This window comes from Falco cherrug, chromosome 12 (assembly GCF_023634085.1).
Source record: "Falco cherrug isolate bFalChe1 chromosome 12, bFalChe1.pri, whole genome shotgun sequence".
NCBI lineage: Eukaryota > Metazoa > Chordata > Aves > Falconiformes > Falconidae > Falco > Falco cherrug.
In genome coordinates, this window is record NC_073708.1 from 33,482,189 (window position 1) to 33,505,676 (window position 23,488).

The 23,488-nt window shown below is 46.2% G+C and overlaps 1 protein-coding gene across 5 annotated transcripts in view; it reads left to right on the plus strand.

Moving 5' to 3' along the window:
• The window catches only part of PDE4B (phosphodiesterase 4B), a 216,467-nt gene extending 194,473 nt beyond the window's left edge, over nucleotides 1-21,994 (plus strand). For 4 of the 5 annotated variants that reach the window (XM_055724489.1, XM_055724490.1, XM_055724491.1 and 1 more), the window contains 9 exons: nucleotides 9,910-10,003; nucleotides 13,126-13,304; nucleotides 13,892-13,990; nucleotides 14,127-14,291; nucleotides 14,702-14,801; nucleotides 15,508-15,662; nucleotides 15,760-15,882; nucleotides 16,907-17,089; nucleotides 19,910-21,994. In XM_055724489.1, the coding sequence (XP_055580464.1) occupies nucleotides 9,910-10,003; nucleotides 13,126-13,304; nucleotides 13,892-13,990; nucleotides 14,127-14,291; nucleotides 14,702-14,801; nucleotides 15,508-15,662; nucleotides 15,760-15,882; nucleotides 16,907-17,089; nucleotides 19,910-20,275 (1,464 nt within the window). In that variant the 3' untranslated portion in view covers nucleotides 20,276-21,994. Of the gene's footprint in view, nucleotides 1-7,859; nucleotides 9,160-9,909; nucleotides 10,004-13,125; nucleotides 13,305-13,891; nucleotides 13,991-14,126; nucleotides 14,292-14,701; nucleotides 14,802-15,507; nucleotides 15,663-15,759; nucleotides 15,883-16,906; nucleotides 17,090-19,909 lie in introns of those variants that run through there. The other variant, XM_027803981.2, reaches the window with a different exon arrangement.
• Nucleotides 21,995-23,488: the final 1,494 nt, after the last annotated feature.

A 23,488-nucleotide genomic window follows, 5' to 3' on the forward strand; every position in this document is an offset into this window, starting at 1 on the left:
CCTAGAGCACAGTGACTCTGAGCGGCAGATGCATCCTCACCTGCTGGGACTGTTGTGGTAAACGGGTGGGAAAAGCCCATACGAGGGAGATCCCAGGACCAGCACGTCTAGATAGCCACAGCAGATAAGAAGACTTTGGTTTGAATGTTGGTTCAAATCCATCCTCCTGGGAGCCCTTCTGTGGAGCTGCCATCCTCTGGGACGTGACAGTGCCCAGGACCTTCTAACATGTCCTTTAAAGATTTCTGCTTGTGCTGGGATGCGATGTGTTTTAAAAGTTCTGCATTCTCAGACTTTTACGTTATAACACATTAGGGTGGGGCTTAAATAAATAATAGCTCAAAGGCAGGTTCAAAATGAATCATGATTTGAGGGCAGGACTAGAGAGTGACTAACTGTTCAGAGCAGTGACCTATCTGGAAGTGAAGTGAGGATACCGGAGAATGAGCATGAAATCTCGGAGGAGAAGCATCACTTAGATGAGGGTGAGCTGTGAAGGATTGCAGAGTAGGCTTTAATCCTTGGAGCAGTCCCAATCCTGACCCGATTTTGTGGACCAGGGCAGTTTGCACAGCCTTACTCCGAACTCTTTGTTTTTTACCCAGTTGCAGAGCAACTGCTCTCGGTGGGGCGGCTGGGGATCAAAATACTTGCGCTAAGTGAAACTTAATTGAAAGATGTTGCGTTATCAAAGCCAGAACATGTTGTGGAGATGTACTGGTTTGAAGGCTCATCCGTCAGAGCTCTTAGAGGGAGAGATTCCTCTGATTAAAGCCTTTGCCCTGTGTTTAAAGCAAACAAACAAGAAGTGCCTCACCTTGCTGCTGGTTTAGCACAGCTGGGCAAACGCCACATAAAAATTATTCTGCAAATAATTTGCCTATCTCTGTGTGAGAAGGACTTTTCATTTAAATATATTTACATTAATTAGTGCCTTCCGTATGGTTTTGGTGCTTGCGTTAGCCTCATTTTCATTTTGGCAGGACCAACTGCCATGTTTTCTGGGGGGATACCGTCTTGTAGAGCTACACTGACTTCTTCCTAGGACTTGCTCTTTATCCTGTGTTTTCTGAAGCATACAGACTTCTGTCAATTAAAAGTTGCCGGAGTTTTTCCTCATCACGGGCATCATGGAAGAGTCATCTCAGGGCACAAAGTTATTTGAATTTTCCAGAGCCTGTTCTCCTACTCAGGTAAAACCCCAGCTGGATTTGCTTAAATGATGACTGCAGAGCCTGACTCAAATTTAAATTAAATTTAAATTGCTGCTTCACACGATTAACAAAATCCCATGTTTAATTGCATTGCTCTCTTTGTTAAATGACAAATGCTCTTCCCTCTCAGATGTTTGGTTTTTTCTCTTTTTTTTTCTCCTGAAGATTGAGAGTATAATCCAGGCATATTTCATCTGAATGGCCAGCATCTCCTTATGCGCAGCCCCGAGCTCCCCGGGAGCAGGGCTGCCTCTGCCTGCTGCCTGCCTGCCCTGGCAGGGACGAGCGGCTGGGGAGGCTCGCGGGTTTGTGGGCTCTCCTTGCGTAGTCATTTGGCAGCAGTGTGGTTTGCATGGGTGTGACTGACAGAAGATTTTGGTTTGAGATCTGCAGCCTTCTGGAGCGCTATCTGCTCTTGAGGCCACAGATGTTGTCAGCTGCATCAGGTCTTTCTTTAATCAACTTTATGTCAACAAACAAGCTGCTGTAGGTTTTAATTTTGCTGTTGCTTCCTAGCCTTCAGCTCAGGCTGGTACTCATCATCTCTTCTTCCTGATTTTCCTTTTGCACTTAACATGGCAAACATTTTTCCACCTGGTAAAACTCTATAAAAATGATTTTGCAGAACAAATGTTTTTCCTTTTTGCTGGTTTTCTTTGCTCACCTCTCGTTCAAGTGAAAAATACAACCAGTGCTGGGCTGAAAACGTGGTATGAAGACTGACCACGCTGTGTCAGCTGCTCTGGAAAAGGTGGTACTAGTCTCAGGAGTTACCCCTTGCCTGCAATGTGCCATCGGTGTGGTCCTTCCTCCTTACAGTGTAATTTGTTTTATGTTACAAAATGTACCTTTCAGTGATGAAGAAGAGAGTACAGTTCCTGAGGGATCGCTGCTCAGCTTTCGTGTGGTTGCGAGCTCTTGCCATGTGCAGTTTGGTACTTACTGGTGAGGAAATCCTTACAAAATCGAGTAAGTTGACACGCAGGCTCCGGTTGTGGTTGCGTGTATTAATTGGCTACAAGAGACCTGTTCTTAAGTGTAGGAAGAGCATTTTGGATGGAGCAGAAATCAACCTGTGCTTCTGCCAAAGGAACCAAAGGAGCTTCAGATCGCGCTGCAGACTGGGCCATACCCCCTGCTGTGGTTTTTCCACCTGAGGAGACCACACAATATGTGCTCTGTCACACCACGCAGCGTGAAATCTTACATTCCCTCAGTCTTGCTATTTCATGTCAACCCAAACAACAAATGTAAAGCTGAACCGAGGGCTGCTGGGTACCAGACACAGTGCTATTGGATACACCGCGAAGTGAATCCATCAGCACTGGGTGCCTCCGGACTGCCCGATGGAGGAGGTGGTAAGCGGATTTGGCCCTGCAGGGTATGGCAGGCATTTTCTTCGTGTGCCAACAAAAACTCAGGCAGGCACACCTTACACATGACACATTCATTTTCAGGAAAGTAAATGGGGTGGTTTCTCTATGACCTTACCAATTCGCCAGCATCGGGCGGAGGGGTTTTTTCTTCTGCCTTACCAGTTCCCAGCAAGTGAGTAACATGCCCCAAGCCTGCTTTTAACTAAGGAGATTCAGTATTGTTTCTAGGCAGTGCTAATTCACAGTGCTTTCCTCGGGCAGGATCCTATTGGGAGTTTTTCCTTTCTGGCATTTTAATGCCATTTGCATATTTCAGGTCTCTGGAAATGAGCTGGAAACCTACCGGTGCTAACACTCCTGCTTCAGGTTCCACTTCATCACTTCTTAAGCCCCGTGTTGCGTAAATACGTCCCACCCAAGGGAGGTTCTGCTGGCTGCTTTCAGAAATGCTAAACTTCATGGGTAAAACCTGAATATTGTTCTGTCTACATCAGATATATGTTACTGCTTTCATGAGCAGCCACATGCTGATTTATGGCAACATGCTATTTATTTATCAACATTTACATTGTGGAATTTAAAATTATTTTAATAACATAAGGCCAACAAGTTGGTCATGATGTTACTCCTTTAAAGTCTTCCTTTGAACATACATATAAATCAACTCTCCTTTGATGTGAAATTGGAGATTTCATAACCGTGTGTTTACTTTTTGGTTTAAAAAATAAGCTGAAGGGAAAACAAAAAAACCCCCAAAAACAAATAGTACTTTGTATCTCATTAAAAATAGTTTCTAGCACATTAAAAAATATATTGTTTTAGGAAACAAGGACTAGAAAGAGTTGCAAAAGCATTTGATTTTTTTAATGACTGATAGTTGACTGCAGCCATTCCACTTTTCTTCAGGCATTGAAATGCGTCTGAAAACTTTCCTCCCTTTAGTAATGATTACTGCGAAGTGGGCTCATTTTTTTTCTTTAAACATTTAAATGCACCTTCCCGTCATCCTTGGTGTGAGTGCTTCAAAAGGAAAGTTGATAGAAATTACGGTGTAACAAGGACAGCTGCAAATTTGTTTGATATAGCCCTTTCTGTAAGTGGTGTAACATCAGGAAAGCACAGACAAATGAATGAGTTACGGCTTCTATAAATTAAAGAATTTTAACTCATTTGCAGATGTTTTAAGAAGCAACAAAAGAAATGCTCCAGCACTCCAAAACCAGCAGGTTTTGAGGAAAAAACAGCAATGAAAAATGACCTTACAAGGCACTTGTGTGCCAGAGATCAGCTTCCCTGCCCTGCCTCAGGAGCGAGCAGGGGGTGCCCAGGTTTGGGTCTGACCCCTGTCCCGGGGCACCCAGGAGCGCACACGGTGAGCCTGGCTCTGCCACTGCTCAGGCAAAATCCCAGCTCCGGGAATTTTGTCTGCCTGAGGGGTAGGTGTCTCTGTGCAATACAGGAATGAGCTGTCCGTGTCAGGAAGAGAGGGCTAGGTATTTGGAAATACTCATTCTAACTTCTGAAACACAGGCAATGAGACTAATCTGATTTTTTTACAAACCTGCATTAGCACATGAGTGTGACATCTCTTCTCTTAGAGCGACCAGAGGTCCAGACAAAAGCATTACACATTTGCTGTTTGACCTGGTTGCTGTATACACGGATGAGTAATTTCCCTCCTGTGTGTAAATAATTTCCGGCTGGACTCTCGTTCCTGCTCCGTCACACAGGCAGGTGAGTGTCAGCTCTTCCCAGCTCCCAGTGCTGGGCATCCAGTTATTCCCAGGAGAAGAGCTGTTGAAACGAGTGGAGTTACACCAAAGTTTAATTGCGCCTCTGGACCTGCAGTAATTTACCCAGGCAATTAAGCTGAGAAGGATTCAGCCCAGCAGCCTTTGCGTGGAAATCAAAGGCGAAAGTAACAATCGTACCACAAATCCTTTTGTTCTAAGGATTTCTAGGAGCCTAGGAGTGGTGGAAGAGTGAGGGATGTAATGTTTGCGTCAGAAGGGTGGGTCGCGGGGAACGGAGTTTATAAACATTTTTACACACTGGAGATCTGCACCGAGATTCCTCCATCAAAGTGTGGGGTGGGACCCCACTCTCCCTAGGTACTCCGGGCAGGCTGGAGCCCCACAGCATCTCAGCAGCTCTTTTATCTTGAAATTGCCCTCAGCTCCTGCAAATGACTAAAACTTTTTTAAGCAGCCTCTTTGCATAAGGACTCTTGGCCTCAGGGAACCCCAGCTGGTATACATCGACTTCAAAGGATTTACATCAGCAGCAGATACATCCTCCTGTCTTTAGTCTCCCTGTAAAGCACCAGGAACACCTCTGATGCCTGCTCTAAAGGGGAGTAGGAATGGGAATAACAGCAGGACTATCGCTGGAGCTGGTGTGGGGCTGGAAAGGCCAAGAGCTGTGTGTGCCGCGGTGTGGCTCTCCCTAACCTTCCTAGGAAAGGAAGAAGAGTTGTTTCTTCCATGAAGAGCCGGAAAGGTGGGACTTTGCCCACTGAAGCACTGGGGAGATGTCCCACGTGTGGCTGGGTGCTGCCCTGGACGCCGCCCCGTGTGGCACAGGGTGGCCCCTCTGCCGGCGCGCTCCCAGCGTGATGGGGCTCCTCAGTCTGGCAGATGTTTGGCCTAATCTACGACAGGCCAAATTTTCTGTCTCTCACACAAATGAAGGCAGGCAGGCCTCGCACACAGAGCTTTTGGTTAGGATGGGGTGGAGGGCCGGCTGCCAAGGGAGGGAGGGAGCTGCCGCGCTCAGTGCTGATGCTGATGCCGCTGCACGCCTGCTGAGCTCCCATGGTCATGTCCTTGCAAAGCAAATAGTGCAGCTGCCGGTGCAGAGGGAACATGAGCAGCAAGGGTGCAGTGTGGGCAGCCAAGAGGGGAACTATGAGTGAACTTTCCCAACAGTAATCAAGGAAATTGCCGCACGCACACACGACTGGAAAGCTGGAAAGAAACTGTGATTCCCTCTACCAGAGAATACATGAAAAAGGGTCACTGCTGGTAATCAAAGAATGATTCAATTTCTGGGAGACTTAATTTGGTTCAGATGACTTCTGCAGTTACTTCAGAGCATGCAAAACAGGAAAACTCCATGCAATGCACTGGCTTTTTCTCGCACAGCGCTCCAGATGGTTTTAGACCTCTGCGACTTGCTGGGAAGGTCAGCTGTACCACCATGTGTATTTGGTTATTAAAATTTTTGGCTGGGGCTTCATCTTATTTATGTTATCTGCACTCTTTTCATCAGCTGAATGTGTTAACTGCACGGTCCTGTGATTGGAGTTCTGGGTAGAGAGCAGGGACCCTCAAGCCCTTTTCCTGATTTTGCTTCTTTCTGGGGTGGGCATCCCCTCCCGTGTACATCCTCCTGTGTGCACGCGCATATTCTGTGTGTGCCTCAGTTCCCATCCGTACAGTGAGGTTATCGGTGCTTATTTCCTTTGTAAAAGGCACCAAGATGATTATAAATTATGAAAATAACAGCACATGTCCACATGTTCCTGATACGCATTATTGTAATTGCCGAGCTGAGGGCCATGCTGTGCTCATGCACGAGCTTTTTAAAGCAGCACCACTTCTGTTTGCTTAATGGCAGAGCAGTTGGTATTTTCTCATTGCTAGCGTGCAATCTGTTTGTTTTACCCTTTGCTGTCAAATCGATTTAATGAAGGGATCTTACAGAGGTTTGCACATGACATCAGTCATTGATCTGTGCAGAGAGGCAGCAAACGCGCTTTCTCCCCGCAGGCGCCGCAGGCAAATGGCAAAAGCAGTTCAGAGGAAGCTGTGTCACTGCAGAGCATCCTGACATCAAGGGAAGCTCAGGAAAAATCCCAAATGCCCCCCACGAGCAGCAGAGACACTGTGATTGCCGAGTGCACCATCAGCATGCCTTGGTCCATGCTGAACTCTGTTCATTTTAAAAGGGTATAGTGTTATTAAGTAAATACTGCTTAGGTGCCAGCATCATTCAGATGGTAATTTGCAATAAACTTTGCAAAGCACGTGGGTATTCTTACAGCGCTGTGGGTGGTGTCTCGGGCTGTGGGTGGTGTCTCGGCTGGGTCTGGCCCCGGTAGTCCTTTTAGCAGTGCTCTAATACTGCTGTCTTCGTTTATAAAAGGTTGCTGATTAAAAGTCAGGAAAAGTGAGCAAGATTAAGGCTGTTGGAGGAGGTGAAGGGAACAGATTCCTGGTTAAAGATCAGATATGAGAAACCCAAGGTCTTCTATCTGCCCTCATCTCTACTGCAGATGGCTTAGGTGACCTTGTGGAGGCCATTTAATTGCTTGGTGCCGCTGTGAAAAGGCAGCCAATTGTGAGGTAAAGGCAATTTTTTCTGATGTTTGTCCACTGCTTGGAATTATTAGTCTGAAAGGGGCAATTGTACAGAAAACCAGACAGATTCAACGTTGCTTAAAAGTTGTTTGTGTGATCATCTGATTATGGTGTTTTCCTTGTAAAGATAAAGGCCTCGATCCAGAGAAATGTTTCAGCACATGCTTTGCTGTAAGTCTGTGGGAGTGCTCATGTGTCGGTGGCTGGTGCTTGTGACCAGCGAAAATACGTCACTGTGAGGAATTGATAGGGTCAGAGACCTCCTCTCCTCCCACAGGCTTTCTCTTACTTGGTTTTCATTCTCGCTGCCACTCGTTCTCCGTCACTAAGGTTTCTCTTAGGAGTTTCAAAAAGGCTTTTGTCCCTCTTGGTTGACACAAAGTTTACTGGAGACCCCATGAGCCAAAGCCCGTGTCCATGACCCAGCGCTGTGGGATGCTCTCCTGGGCAGCCAGCATCTTTCACATCCTGCTCCTGGCCGTATCCCACGAGATACCGTCTTTCACATCTTGCTCCCACCTGCATCCCATGAGGCAGTATTTAAACTGGTTGAGTAACCTGGCAAACGAGGCCTCTCTGTGTGACAGTCACACTAGGACAAGGCAGGCTCCTGCAAGAGAAAGCAGCAGAGATGGTGGTGGCAGAATCCGAGCAGATGGCACCCCATCTTTGATCTACGCAGACAGCCACGTGCTCAAAGGGAGGCGACATCAGCTTTCCACCTCTGATAATCATAAATTCAAGGAGAGAAGGAGGTGGGTTTGCAACTTCATTTGCACCGTGTGGTTCTTATGGCCAAAAGGCTGAGCGGCAGTTCCATCTGGACGGTGCTGAGCAGAAGCTGGAGCCATGCCTGGCCAGTGAGGCGTGATTTTTGTGGTGCTCAGTGCTGGTCCAGCAAGTGGGGAGCTCTGCACGGGCTGTGTGCGGGTTCTGCCTCTCCCTGCGTGCGGGCTCTTGCAGTGGCGACAGGGGTGCAATGCAGCACAGGCTGCCCCGGTGCCCCACATGTCCCACACGTCCCAGAGCACACGAGGAAGCCTCATGATGTCATGCAAGCGAGGCTGATAGATAACATTTAATGAAGGCAATTGGAGGAAGTAAATAATTTTAGACCAGAGATTGCACTTTTATTTTTGGCGTGCTGGCCGCTGTCGTGCAGTGTGTTACAGCTAGCAATCACCAAGGACATCCTAAAGCAGGGCGAGTGCAGCACATCGGCGGTGACTCCTTGCTGTGATCTCTGTCAGACCCAGGACAATGTGCTTTTCTTCTGATTTGATGCTAAAAGGACAGCTACAGCTTCCTAGTAAAGTGGTTGCATTTCAGCTTAAAATAAATTACAATAATGATTAAATCTTGCAATTGGGATTGTGAATATATTGTAAAAAAGAATTTATTAATTGCAGGCTGACCTTACAGATTTAAGGTTATTATTAGCTTATACCTTTTACCTGAGAAATAGTTCCAGTTGGCAAAGGTACATTTTGCTACATTGCTGCATTTTGCCATTTACCATGTAGGGGGAAAAACGTATGATCACATGGAAAATGTGAAAAATTATGCTTTTAAAAATCCATCTGTGAATACTTGCTTTGAAAATCCTCTGTAATGAAGAGGATTAAAACAAAGCAGAAACGGAGAAGAGGCTGCTGCCTACTTTTGACTTATTTAAATATGCACAGAGCTTCCTCCATTTTAATCTTCCTTCTAAAAAGATGGCTGTGTTACTAAAGCTGGCAAGCCCGCAGAAACCAGCATCATTTTTTTGCTGTACAGTTCAGCTGAGCAAAGCTGATGTGGAGTGGGGACCCCCTTCAGCCAACTAAGCAACCAGGACAATTCATAATTCATAAGTGCTTCCAGCCATCCAGCTGAATACATTTGGATTAGTTCTCGTTTTTTCGTGCAATCCCTGATTTCATTATTCTCTCCTGCGAGCAAATACACCCACGTTCAGCCCTCTGCAAAGATGCTGTGCCAAGCTTGGCTTTGTCTGGGATTAGCAACTGCCGGGCGTTGGGGGATCTCTGGCTTTGATGAACACTGATTTTTTTTATTGACTGGGGAAGGGGGTGTCGGTGTGCCCGAGGAAGCTCTCCTGTCTGACCGGCGATTTCTCCGTGAGGATTTGTGGACGGTGGCGTGGAGTTTTCCAAAATGCCTGAAGCAAACTATTTGTTATCTGTATCTTGGGGTTATATTAAGGTGGGTTTAAATCCTGAAGGCTTATAAATGGCTGGGGTTTTGTACTGTACTGCTTGGATAAAAGCTCTATAAGGAAAACATGCTTTTAAAATGGTTATTTGTGCGTACTGTATGGCAAGAGATAGACATATGTGTGTACTGTGCATGCAGCATACATGTATGTAGATTTTTTTTTCCCCTTTGGGAATTCACTGTTGCGGGGTAAAATGATGCAGCAATGAAAATGTGTGATTAGAAAATTAGGAGGACCATAGCTTGTATAGCTGGGTGAACAAATGCTCGAATCCTGGATTTTACTGTAATGATCCAAGCAGATCTTCAGATTTGTGGCATATCTCTGTTATGTGCTGAACATAGGCAGTTTTTTACTTGCATAATTCAAAATGGAGCAAACTTACAAAATTGAGAACAAAAGAAGGTTATAGGATGTGGAACTTAAAAACAATACAAGAATTTGATCTTTCAGAGATTTTCTGAAACATTACCTTCTCATTTTGTTGCAGTAAAACCTAATATGCATCTTTGGGGGAAATTAATTTTGTAGTTTAAGGTACTGAAAAGAAATATCTAGTGATGCTGCTGCTGAACAGTATATCTAAATGAAACTATGTGTCGCTGACTCCATTCCAGGTATCTCCAGAATTTTGCTTTTAACATCTTGTTTGTGGACTTGCTTGTGATAAAGCTGTATTAATTTGGAAAAACATTCAGAAAAATGCCACCTTTGTGTTTGTGCTCTTCCCCTCCCAGTTCAAGAGGATGCTGAACCGGGAGCTGACACACCTCTCTGAGATGAGCCGCTCCGGCAACCAGGTGTCTGAGTACATTTCCAACACTTTCCTGGGTAAGGCGTTGCATCCCAAGCTTTCGGGTGATTCAAAGATAACGATTAATGGCAGCCTAATAGCCATCAGTAGGTGCTTGTGCCCAGTTTTCCTTTGGGGCAGATCATTATTTAAATGTTTTGATTTTTCACTTCCAAAGTGGACATGGGGAGGAAAATAATACGGTGTTTGAATAAGGCCACCCACAGAAGAATTCCTTCTTCAATTCAAAAGATTTTGCTGTTCAGATGGATTAAGCGACTGGGAGCTGCGTTATGCAATGTTTGATTTTTGCGTTGACCTTACTTAAAGGACAAAGTCACACAAGCCCAACTGCATACTCTCATCTCTGCAACTGCTGCCTCATCCAGCTGCATCTTCCCCTTCAGAGACAGGGTTTAGGTTCAGCCCGGACATTTTATATATTTGTGTGTATTTTCTCATTTTGCACTGGATGTGAGAATGAAGGGTAAAGAGAATATTTTGCATTTCATTAGGTTTGTTGGAGCTCGTAGGACTACTGATGTGAATTAATCCTCTGCATTTATAAAATATATTTGTTATGAAAAATATAATTTCCTGTGTTTTCAAGCAGCTTTAGAATTTGTGACCATTGGCATATAAAATGAAGCTTAGCACAGGACCCTCACATACGTATCTCTGAGTCCAACAGCTTCAAATGCTGAATGTATGTGGGATGCCGGAGCTCGTGGGGGACTCGTGCCCTGCGGTTATGATGGCCCAGAATGCATTCAATGTATGACACACAATTATTTCCATTAAGGGATTTTAAAGTGATTTCAGTAGCCAGTTGCAACTGGAACTACTGCATGCATTTAGGACACATCACATCATTAATAATCCATGTAAGTCTGTAGCTGCTTTGCGGGAATCCATGGGCCCTGTCTTATTGCTCAGCTTAATCGTAACATCCAGAACATGAATTAATACAGGGAGTAGAAACAAGACTGCCTAGCTGCCAGCCAGCAGGCCACTTCTTCAGCTGGAGGAGCCTGGAGCGTACACAACGCGCCGGGAAGCATGAACACCATGGCATTTTCTGGGAGTTTGTTGTTCATCAGTTCTTTGCCAGTAGGCGTATGTCTCTGGAGCAGGATATGCTGCAGCAGAAATACCCAGTGTGGCTTGATACTGTGGACCTGATATAAAACTGATAAACCACACATACACTCGAGTTAGCGAGTCTGTGTCTCAGCGGGGACTAATTAGCTGAAGCTGCTGCTGGTGCTAACAGGGCTGTATTATTCCCTGAGCTCAGGCTGGGTCAGGTAACTGCATTTCCTTTTGCAGGTCTTGACAATGGTCTTGTTCCTCCCTATTCTGCTTTTGCTCACATGTTCTGTAATGGTGACGTCCTCACCGTTTTGTGGCAGTCTGAGGGCCGCTCGGCCGCTTAGTGCTGCGCTAATGCCGAGTGGTGCAGGCTCTCCAGATTGGGCCAGACTGCAACTTGATTGCTCATATTAAAAATAAATTAGTAAAGCTTTTAAAAGGTTCTTAAAGCTTTTTTTAGGAAGTCAGGCTGTTACATTTTTATGATTTACTTCCCCCCCCCCCCAAAAAAAAAAAAAAAAAACAACTTGGTTTAAAATTAACTGAACACACAAAATAACAGGAGTCTTATAACTGAGGAGGTTGAACAAACAAACAAACAAATATGCAGAGAGGACATTAATTTATGTCCAAACAGTGTTTGTTCAATGGGGATAACCTACAGATACTAGCACCGGATCACATGACTTCATTCAGTCTCCTGACATATTAAATGAGCTGAGGAAGTGACGTCCTTTGCAGAGGGGCCAGTCCTGCCGTCACCGTTTGGTCAGCGAGAGCAAGGATGCCAGCTTTGGATCTGGATGAAGGACAAAGATAGAAAACAGTGGGTTTATTGTTGGCCACATCACGTAAATGGGGAGGATCACGATGACCTTTCGGCACATGCCCTTTCCTGAGGGGCGAGGGATGTTGCTGCTGCCACCACGATGGGAACATGATTTAACAAATTAGAGATTTCGGCTCAAGAATGTCCATTTTGTGCTGCCTTAACCTTAGTCATTGCTAAGGAGATTATGTAGAGGAAAGTCCTTCTGTTCAGCAAAAACACACAGGGGAAACACCCGTTGATGTCAGCTTGACTATTGCTGTGAATAATGGCTTCCTTCTTAATTGCAGTGGTGCAGACACGCTGGTAGTTCTTATTTCAGAGAATTTTAATTCAACCAAGGCAAAAGTAACTGGTGCCTAGATGCCTAGTCTTTTCTGGAGGTCCTCAGAGATGCAAAGGTGCAAAGAGCCTTTTCTAAAAGTTCATAAAAAATGGTTAGTGTGAAAGTTGAGCCATTGTATCTCCATTTTCACCCAGCAAATAAATCAGTTGCAAAGGCAGTAAGTAGCATATGCGGATAGATTTTTTTTCTTAAGCACAGCTCTGCAGCCAAGTTTGTGCCCCACGAGGTGCCTACTTAATGTGCCCCAATGCTCTTACTGTCTCTGAGCATGACGACAGAAATACAGCCTGTGCATTGTATGTTAGTCTGTGTATGTTTGTAAAGGGCAAACCTTGAATGAATCGGTGACACAGATTTGTTAATTGCGTTGGTGTTTTAAGAGCAGGGGCTATGGAGATGAGTTTGGCCCTAATAAGTATCAGTAGAGTGAATGCAAAAATCGATGCTTCTATACTTTATTGAGGAAAAATGTGTTTCTCGAATATATATTTTATTTTCCTGAACATACATAACCAAAATTAATTGAGATCTAGCCATAAGCAGAACTTGGGGCCCTTCAGGCATGGAGAGCTAACTCCTGGACACGTGCCGTGTCCCAAAGCAGTGCGGCTTGAAAATGGCTGTGATGAAAGCAGCCTGGCGCTTCGTGTCCCAGCAGGGTTCAGTGGGAAGATTCAGTCTTGCAGAGGGCAAACAGAGGTTGTGTGCCTGGTTTGCTTTGGGTTTGGTTCAGTTCGGTCCCAAAATTAGAGAAGACCCCCGGCAGAAACACATGGGTTTGAACTGGTGTGGAGAGCCACTTAATCAGGAAGGCTAAGGGGCTGATTTTGAGTGGCGTGATGAGTGTTCACCCTGCAAACCATGTTGACTCATTTCACCTTTATTTGTTACAGACAAGCAGAATGATGTGGAGATTCCTTCTCCCACCCAGAAAGACAGAGAGAAGAAGAAAAAACAGCAGCTCATGACACAGATCAGTGGAGTGAAAAAATTAATGCATAGTTCAAGCTTAAATAACACCAGCATTTCACGATTTGGTGTGAAAACAGAAAAGGAAGACCATCTGGCCAAGGTATGACAGATTCTTGCAGTTCTGGGAGAACTAGAGTTATCTGGAAGCCAGGAATGGACTGGCTGGCTGGCCTGTCCCCCTCCCTTGCCACCCCCCACCCCCCAAAAAAAACCACAACCAAACCTGCAGTCAGTATCTCTGAAGTGATGTGTCCATTACAAATGCTTTAATTAATGGTACCAGGCCCTAACAGCATATTCTATGTTCATAAATTCCTTGAAAATACCCCTAAAATAATGAAAAAATATGTGATGAATGCAGAGGAGAGCAAACACCATATCCAGCAAACTGGCTGTGGGGCCTTCGTCTCTGTCAGGGCATTTCTTCTTGCTACCTGGAAACACACATCATAAATAATTCCCCTGCCACACAAAGAAATGTCATCTGCTTGTACAAGCTCTTTGGCAGCAGCCCTTCACAGTTACTCTGTTTTCGCGTACTTAATTAAGTATGCATGTTCATGCACTCACACACTTATCACAAGATTGAATTTGCATCTGTTTAAACTGTTGGAAAATGCAAAAGACATGAGAGTGATAAATGTCTTGAAAAATATTGTAACGGTTCTGTTTTTGTCCTTTCAAAAGGAACTGGAAGATCTAAATAAGTGGGGACTGAACATATTTAATGTTGCAAGGTATTCCCACAACAGGCCGCTCACCTGCATTATGTACGCTATATTTCAGGTGCGTGATCTTCTGATCCAATTTGCTTCTTTTACAACACTATTTTAGTTTCTAATTGCTTTCTGGTTTGTTGCCTTCTACAGTGTGACAACTTTATTTGATAAATGCGTGTATGCTTCTACCATTTATTGTACAGGAGCGAGATCTACTAAAAACCTTCAAGATCTCCTCAGACACGTTTGTGACGTACATGATGACGCTGGAGGACCACTACCATTCGGATGTAGCTTACCACAACAGCCTCCATGCCGCTGATGTTGCCCAGTCCACACATGTTCTGCTCTCCACCCCCGCACTGGATGTGAGTTCCCTAGTTTGAGCGAAGTGCTTTGTGTTGGGCGGTCATCACGTTCCAGGGTGGGGTGGCAGAATAAAAGCACCATGTTGCCTGTGTGAACGTAGCAGAAAAACCTTAAGCTGAGTCAAGGACCGGTAGCACGCAACTGGCAAAAAGCAGCATGCTGCCTGCTCTTCTGAGGGCTCCCTTTACTGCCAGGGAAATCACCGTTACGAAATTTCAGCAGCACCTTTGCCCGTAATCTCTTTCATCTTAAAGAGCACATGCTGCTTCTAGGCCTTTCTTCTGAGTAATGTCTTGTCCTCAGAAAACTAATTTTTAAAGCACAGTTTGTTTCTCTGAATCAGCGTCCCAGACTGTTGAGAGATAAAACGTAAGGATTTGCCTGACAAATTCCATTTTTTCCTTCCTAGGCCGTCTTCACTGATTTGGAAATTCTTGCTGCAATTTTTGCAGCTGCAATTCATGATGTGGATCACCCTGGGGTCTCCAATCAGTTTCTTATTAATACAAGTGAGTTTTGTTTCAAACACAATAACTTCATCTGCAAACTTGGAAACTAATGGAAATGCATTTTCCATTACAGCACGGTCACAAATTACAACTTTCAGGCTGCATTACTTTCTCAAAATATTGTGCACTAAACTAGATGGACATTTTGAAATAAAGCAGTAATTAAAATGGAATTCCTAACAAAGGAAGCTATTGTAGTGCAATTTGCAAAGTGCCCTTGAATCTTGTGAATACGACTACTTGCTAACGCATAATAATTCGTCCAGTCCTGAGTGCAAAATTGATCATTACTATAAGATAAATAGTGCTATTGCTGTTGACAACGATAAAGCTAAATACCGTGTTTCATACTGTGTTCTGCTGCAACAGGCTAAGCATGTTACTTGATTCCAAAATATGGGTATTGTTCTTTTTTGGAAAGTGTGTTTGCAGGATTCATGCTTTCTGTTGTCAGTGATTCTAAAGCCCGTAACTAAGTCAACTGAGTACTATTTTGTTCATTAGAACCGAGCAAGGGCTGTTTATATTATATACATATGTGCTCGGATTAGAAAACCGCACGCTCTTGGCATGCATTAAGCAAAAAAAGAAAACCTTTCCCGATGTATTGCATACAGATAAACATTTCAGTACCCAGGACAAGCGTTTGCTGTTAGAAGTCACACATTTCACATGCTGGAGTCACATACTTGTGTTGCTTTGCTAGATTCCGAACTAGCCCTGATGTACAATGACGAATCTGTCTTGGAGAACCACCATCTTGCTGTGGGTTTCAAACTGCTTCAAGAGGAGCACTGTGACATCTTCCAGAACCTGACCAAGAAACAGCGTCAGACACTCAGGAAGATGGTGATCGACATGGTATGACCCATGCACCCAGTGCTCCTCCTCTTAGACAAAACCCCTGGTTTCTTTGTATGCTTGCCTGTACTGAGATCCTGTTTTCACTTCTGTAAAGGTATTGGCTACAGACATGTCAAAGCACATGAGTCTGTTAGCTGATCTGAAGACTATGGTGGAAACCAAGAAGGTGACCAGTTCAGGAGTCCTCCTTCTGGACAACTACACAGACAGAATACAGGTACGTCAGCCGAGTTTCCTGGATTTTGTGTGTTTGGTTGAGGGTTGAAGAAACTATGTTCCTGTTTGCACTCTGGCTTTTGAATGGACCATATACAGCAGCTACTGACCTAAATTTTCAGCATTTTCTTCTGTTCTGCACCATGAAGGGGTACAAGGTGGTCCCATATCCTTTAGGTAAAGGGGATTTAACCCTTAGAGCATGGAACGGCGAACATGCGCATTCTGCTGAAGTTAATCTGGAGGGCCGAGTTTTTGAGGGCTCCTGAATGCCCTTGCTGCTTTCTCCCATTTGTTTCTCCTGTCAAAAAAGCACAGTAAGATTGCTGTAGCATTGCAGGGGTGCAAGATTCTAGTTTGTGGCTCCACACAAAAAGCAGCTCTCACTCTGAGACATCAGTCATGTACAGTCTGTTCTCTCTAAAACATAATCCTTGATTTACAGAAATGACAAAGCAGAACTGGAACAGGGTTACGTAGTTAGTAGGACAAGATACATCCTGATCTTCTCTCCACTTTGATGGCCAAATTCTTAGAACAGACTCATGGGAAAACTCCCGTCATTTTTATTTAAGACTGCTGATGTTAAAACAGGTCACCCTGTTGCTGTCTTAAGTCCTTGCGACCACACTTAGTCAGGCACATTTTTTGTGTGCGTGGAGGGGATATTACTCATTTAATAAAGTAGGAGCATTTAACCATCTGAGAGCATGGAAATAAATTTTGAATGGTGGGAAGCACCTGCATTCAAAAACAAACCTGTATGATGTAATTACCATTGCCACAACTGCACCCCGTCTAAGTACCGAGTTGTCTGAAAAACATGCAGCCCGTTGTACTTCTGGAGCAGACCATAGCAGCGAGTCTCGTATACAGAGATGTTACGATGTTAATATTTTTATAGGCTGTTGGAAATCGAGGAGTCTTGTGGTTAGATGTTCTGAATTAAGCAAGCAGATACAGCTTGAAACCGTCCTCTTTTTTTGCATTTGATTTTATGAGTTTTCTGATTAATGTAATTGCAGGTTCTCCGAAATATGGTACATTGTGCAGACTTGAGTAATCCCACAAAGTCTCTGGAGCTGTACCGGCAGTGGACGGACAGGATCATGGAGGAGTTCTTCCAGCAGGGAGACAAAGAGCGAGAAAGAGGAATGGAAATCAGTCCAATGTGCGACAAACACACAGCGTCAGTGGAAAAATCGCAGGTAATTGGCCATGAGCTGCATTTTCGTACTGCCTAAGCTTGTATTTTTAAAACTGAGACAAAATTCATCTGCTTTCTCTAGCACAATTAGGCAAACAGCCAGCTGTTCAGAGGGTTGGTTCTGATTGACCCTGACATCCAGCTGTGCCTGAAGCCCATACAGACTGGCGAGGCTGTTCAGATTCCTTTATGTACCCCTTGGTGTCTCCTCATTTCCAAATGCATGTTCATCTTGCCCTGTTTCTCTCCCAGTTTCCAGAGTGAGTTCGTTTCCTTTTGTTCCCCAGGCTTGAAAAGTGCAGTTCTGATCTCCTCCCCTTCCTTCTGCCAGGTTTCTTCTGCCTTCATGCCCTCCAGCCTCCTTAATTAGCACCTCCTAAACCTACTGACGTCATACCCCGTGTTAGACATTTACATCAATGCCAGCCCCGTTGAAACTGCAGGGTTAGGAGCTTCTCCCAGCTGAGATCCACTTCAGGATGCTGGAAAGGTCTGGCCATCAGTCATTACTGAGCCTCGTGCAGAACAGTTTTGCAGAGCGTGATCTGGCCAGTTAAGTTAGGGGTCTGCTGGAGCTGCTGTGTGCCAGGTGAAGTCAAAGAAATATTTTACTTAGGTCAATACAAACCTTAAAGGAGATGGCGCTGCCTTTTTTTTTTTTTTTTTTTTTTGGATGAATTGGCTCATCTCTAGTTCTGATTCATGGATTCAATGGTTTCAAGGTCAGATTTTGTTCTGACCTGTGTAGCACAGGCTGTAAAATTTCACCCAGTTAGGCTGTAACAAAGTCGGTAATTTATGTTTGTCTAAACATATTCCAATCTTTATATAGTGGTGTCTTGGTTGTTGTTTTTAAATGACTTGAGCAAGTCATCATTGAGGTTTTTCAGCTTGAATAAGTAACAAAATTGATGATAATTATTTCCAAATGTCCTCTTCGGCTAAGCCAAGTGGTTTCAAAATTATTCACTCAACCACTTGGTGATTTTGTTGGAAAAATCTGTCTTATTTGTTAACCTAACAAGAAATGAATCCTTTGGCCAGGCTTGGCCAGAAAATGCCCATGTGTTCCGCATGTGAGCTCCAATTAATTTTTTTGTTTCACATACGCACTTCACAGAGGTTTCAAAATGGTATTTTTGCTATGCAAAAAGAATGGGAATTGCACAAAATGGCTACCTCTGAAATCCCAGCTAGTGGCAAAGGAGGAAGGGAGGTGGCACATCCATTCTGGAGCAAAACAAGGAATTAATTGGAAAATAGTACGCAAGTATTTCAGATGTTACCTCTTTACATCACAAAAATATTGGAAGATCGGTGGTCAGCTGTCTGGCCAGCTATTCCATAATTTGGGATGTTTGTTTAAAAAAACAGTGGCCTGGTGACAAAGTGACCGATCCCAGGCCATTGGTGCTGTATGGCCCCCGAGCATTTTGGGTGGCAGTGAAACCATTAACTAACCATACAGAATATTTTTTTTTTTTCACTTTAAAAGTTCTCCGGAACATGTGCTGCAGGAAATTTTCATCACCTTTTTGTTTAAGCTGCCTCCACAGTATGTTACAATTGAATGTTAATGGTTCTATTGACATCCTGTTGTGTCTGAAGGAGGCATGTGTGATTTCCAAAGCAAACATCTGCACGTTGAGTCTGGCCCCTCTGAGAGCCATTTTCCTGCTGCACAGAAATGTTGTCCGGCAGAGCGAGGAGAGAAGGGACGCGTTCTGCCAAGACAGAAGAATTTCAATCCTCTTTACGGCTATTCAGCTTTCTCCATCCTGGACGTACGTCCTCTTAGTCAGACAATTGAAAAATGATTTAGCTCAGAGCTTACGCGCCGGCCGGCGGAAGGGCTGACGGGCTCGGCCACAGCCCTTGCTGTTCCCACCGCTGGCATGTCGTCCCCAGGAGCCGGGCAGCAGCGGTCTGTCGCCTTCATGTGAGAGGAGTACTTCTTGGGATGAGCTGACCAGCTTTCTGCGCTCTTCCCGAAACAAAAGGAAAGGAGAGGAAATCTCCACCAGCGCCAGCTCCGCAGCAAAACGCGGTGCCTGCTTTGGCAGAGTAGAGCAGAAATGCTGAAATGTTCATAGAGAGAGGCAGGACCGTGAAAGAGTTCAGAGTAGGTACAAACTACGCACAGTGGTAAAATACACCTAGAGGTCAGACTTGGCTCCGTAAGAGCAGTGACATTCGGCGTTGGGGCAGCTGCTGGCCTGGGGCGCGCTGGCGTTTTCACAGCTGCCAGCCACACGTGTGCCTCCGCTGGGGTCACGGCGGCGTTGCCATCAGCGCACCAGCCTTGTCCATGGTCACCAGCGGGTCCGACCCCAGACACAGCAAGCTCTCTCAGTGCAGTTGGGGTAGAGGCAATGATGGTCTAAAATGCCTCTCTTGCACTAACAGCTGGTAAGAAGCATCTCTCGGTGGGATGTTCTGCCTTCAAAGTGATGGCTCACCCTGACTCCTGCAGGGCAAGGCTAGTCCGGACCAGGCATCTGCAGGGATCTTTAAAGGCACGCATGCAGCATGGGATGGGGTTGGCAGCTCCGTCGCCGAGTTTTCCTCTGGCTCCTGCTTTTAGTTAAACTTTCATCCAAGGTTTGATTGCAGACATCAACCTAGCCCAACGTTGCAGGTGCAGCTGTGGGTATCAGATGATTATGTCTGCGATCAAGACCGTGCTGGTTTGGGGACTTGCTCTGGGGGTGGGTATTTTGCTTGTAAAAGTCATGTATTCACAGCATCTGAACTTTTTAGACGGCAGCCTGCTCCTAGTCATTCCCTGGCCTTAAGTGTGCCGCGTTCCTGTGTTCCTCAGGTGGGGTTCATTGACTATATCGTCCATCCACTCTGGGAGACGTGGGCTGACCTGGTGCAGCCCGATGCCCAGGACATCCTGGATACGCTGGAGGACAACAGGAACTGGTACCAGAGCATGATACCTCAGAGCCCATCTCCTCCACTGGAGGAGCGGGGCAGGGACTGTCAGAGTCTGATGGAAAAGTTCCAGTTTGAACTGACGCTGGAGGAGGAGGATTCAGATGGGCCGGAGAAGGACGGCGAGAGCATCAGCTACTTCAGCAATACAAAGACACTCTGCGTGGCCGACCCAGGGGAAGAGGATTCACAGAGGGAGGCGAACATAGAAATCGTGACAGAAGATACGTCTCCTGTCGACACATAATGTCCTGTCGCTGTGTGGGTGGATTTTAAACACTTGATGAGCACGCGGGCAGTCTCACGGGCTAGCCTGCAGCCTGGGTCTGAGGCCTGTGTCTGACATGGGCTGAAAGATCTTCCCAGCTACTTGAGATTGGAGTCAGGGTTAAAGATCGTGTAGTGAATGATTGCTCAGGAAATTAACAGGTGATTTACATTGTGGTTTAAGCCTTGTCAGCTGAGAGCATTGTCCTGTCCTGGAGCTGGCTTGGGTCATGACTGAAGAGTAAACGACACACAACTGAGAGATTTTATACTGTTAGTTTTGGAATTTATACCAGTTAGACTGATAGAAACTACTGATTAATAACTCTCCATATAAAACCTGTCCACCTGACCACCTGTCTGCAGACCTGTGTGCCTTCTTTGTAAACACTTTCATGTCTTTTCAAGAGTCTATTAATTAAATACACGGAGTTTAGTATAAAAAGCAACGCAAAGTGTTTCAAAATTGACAGATACTTTTTTGATTCTTCCTGTTACAAGAAGCAGTCTTCCTTTTTTTCATGGGCAATACCTGTCACTTTATTGCAGTTAATCACTTTTACAGACTAAATAGAAGGGAAACCCTCTTTTGCATTATCGCACCTTTAATCGTCATCTTAACACCCCAGGCGACCCATTTAAAGTCACTTCATGCCATCGTGCACCATCTCTGTTCGCTTGCTAGGAATAACAGTATTTTTTCCTCAATGGGGTTTTATTTTTGTCGTGCGCAGGATAGAGGGTAGTTTGTTTCCATGGCACAGCACAGTACATATATAAGTAACGTGATAAGGCAGCGTGTGACGCGCGTTCCCCCTCGGCAGCTCCTTGGCTCAGTGGAATTTGCACGCTCAGATATTTGTGTTTCTCTCGCCTATCGTTCACGTTTCCTAGGGTTAGGTCCACCGTCCTCCTCCTGCACTGCCTTGAGCTCTAACACCTCCATTACTGTTTATAACAGTGTATTTATTACGTAATGTATATACTGTAATGTTTTGTAAGTTATTAATTTATATGAATTAACATTGCCTGTCGGCGGCAATGTTAATTGTGTAGAAAACTCGGAATAAGAGTTGCCTTTTTTTCTTGTAACCTTTTGTATTGCGTAAAATACAAGAACCTGAACATAGCTGAAGAGACAGACGCAACCCAGGAAGGGCATTTGGGTGGCTGCCGCCTGCGGGGGGTGGTGGGGGGGTGGGGGGGTGGTGTGAGCTCGATGACCGGACCCCAGGGCAGCGGGCAGGCGGTTGGAAGTGCTGAAAACCTAGAGGGGGGTGGGGGTGGGGGGTGGGACCAGAGAAAAGAAACCCCCATGGACAGGCCGGCTTTTAAATGTCACGTTCCAATTTCTGAACAACCCAATGTGAATTTCTATGACAAAAATGTGAACTGATGTAATAATTGTGCTGTGAAACTTCTTCTGACAAAGCTTGTCCGGCATCGTGAGCGGTGTCAATCTCAGTTTGTAAAATATGTTTCAAGCTTTTGGTCCAACTTGTGACTAACTAGTTAATGAAATAGCACAGTTGTGCATGATCAATGGGTTTGTATGTCTGTTGAACACTGCATTGTTCCAGGTGGTTATTTTATTGTTTCCAAAAGTTTCACACAATGTATGTTATAGTATTATATATTGTGTTCAGATGCATTCTTAAGAGATTTTTATATGAAGTGAATAAATGAAAGCATGACCCTGGCTGTTGTTTTTGGTGCTGCTGTTGTTAACAGGGTGGCGCGGGCTGTACCGACGAAGGCGGCTGCGCTACCAGCACCAGGGCAGCGATAGCAGTGGACCCTCGGGTGGCAAAACCCAGCGGACACGGGGAACCCTTCTCTTACGGACGGAAAAGAAGGGTTTCTGCGGCTGGAGGGCACGGCCACCCGCTCCATCGTTCTGGCTGCGAGACCTTCATCTTCCTGAGCGGCAGCTGGCGGTGGAGCGGGGACCGGTGCTGGTGGCAGCGGCGACAGGAAGGCAGTGCAGACAGGAAGGCAATGGTCGCGCAGCCTGCGCCCGGCACAGGGCGACACCGGGGCCAGCTCGCGGGATGCTTTCATGTCCCCGCCTGACCCAAAACAACTGACTTTCCAGTAAAAACAACATCCTGCCGGCCAGCAGCACGAGGGCGAGGGGGCGGTGGGGACACGGTGCCACTCTCGCTGCGGGTGATGCCGGGGGAGCTGGCGGTGCTGGAGACCCTGCTGCAGCATGGCGTGGGGCTCCACAGGCTCCGAGATGAGGCTTCAGCCTCGGCTGGCCGGGGTGGGCAGCTGACACCACAGCTGGGTGCGCTGGGCTGGAAGCAGGGGCAGCCCCGTGCCCGCCACCACGACGCTTTGCTGTGGCAGCTGCGTCCGGCGCTGTGCCCGTGGCTCCAGGGGACGTGTGGGATGGGAAGCGGGTTATGGGGCTGAAAAACCATTTGCAGCTCTGGGTGGAGGAAAGCGGCCAGCAGGGACGGACAGCAAAGCGCTGCAGTTGTGGGTGAGCCACCAGCCCCACCGGGCATGCTGGGGGGAGGCGGTGTGCCCAGGGGCAGGGTGCTGTGCCCTGGCCCCCTCCCCTCTGCCTGCGCCCCCCCCTGCACGCCTTCGCTCGCTTTGCCTTCCAGTGACCTAGTTCTGCCAGGCAGCGGCTTCATTAGTACATGCAAACGTGGTGGTGCTGCTCTGGCGCTGAAATAACAGCCGCCTTTCACTTCTCCTTCTCAGCAGCAGCAGAGAGAATGCTCCCATGGCAGCTGTGTTGCCAGATAACCCAAATCCTTTTTGTTTCCCTTCCACTTTGGGGTGGGAAATCCCAGTTCAGGTGCAGGGCGGCTTGCTGGCGCCGTTTTTCCTCCTCTCCTCGGGGGATGAGGACACCTCTTGGCTCTGCTTTCCTGGCCTCCCATCCAAAACTGCCACCGGCCCGAGCACCCTGTGGGGTTCGAGTGGTTTCCTTCAGCATCCAAAGCACGTCCGTCCGTGTGGCGGCAGCAATGCGGTGCTTCCTCCTCATTAGCGGATGGACGGTGCTGATGGGTGCCTGCTCCCCCTCCCCAGTGTTCCCGCTGCGGGTGTAGCTGTGCTGCCTCCAGTGACCCCCCAGCAGGTCCTGGCTGCGCCCGAAGGGGCTGGGAATACATCTGGGGGGTGTATTTGCTGCTCAGATATCTGGGGGAAGCAGGATGAGAAACAACCTGCAGGA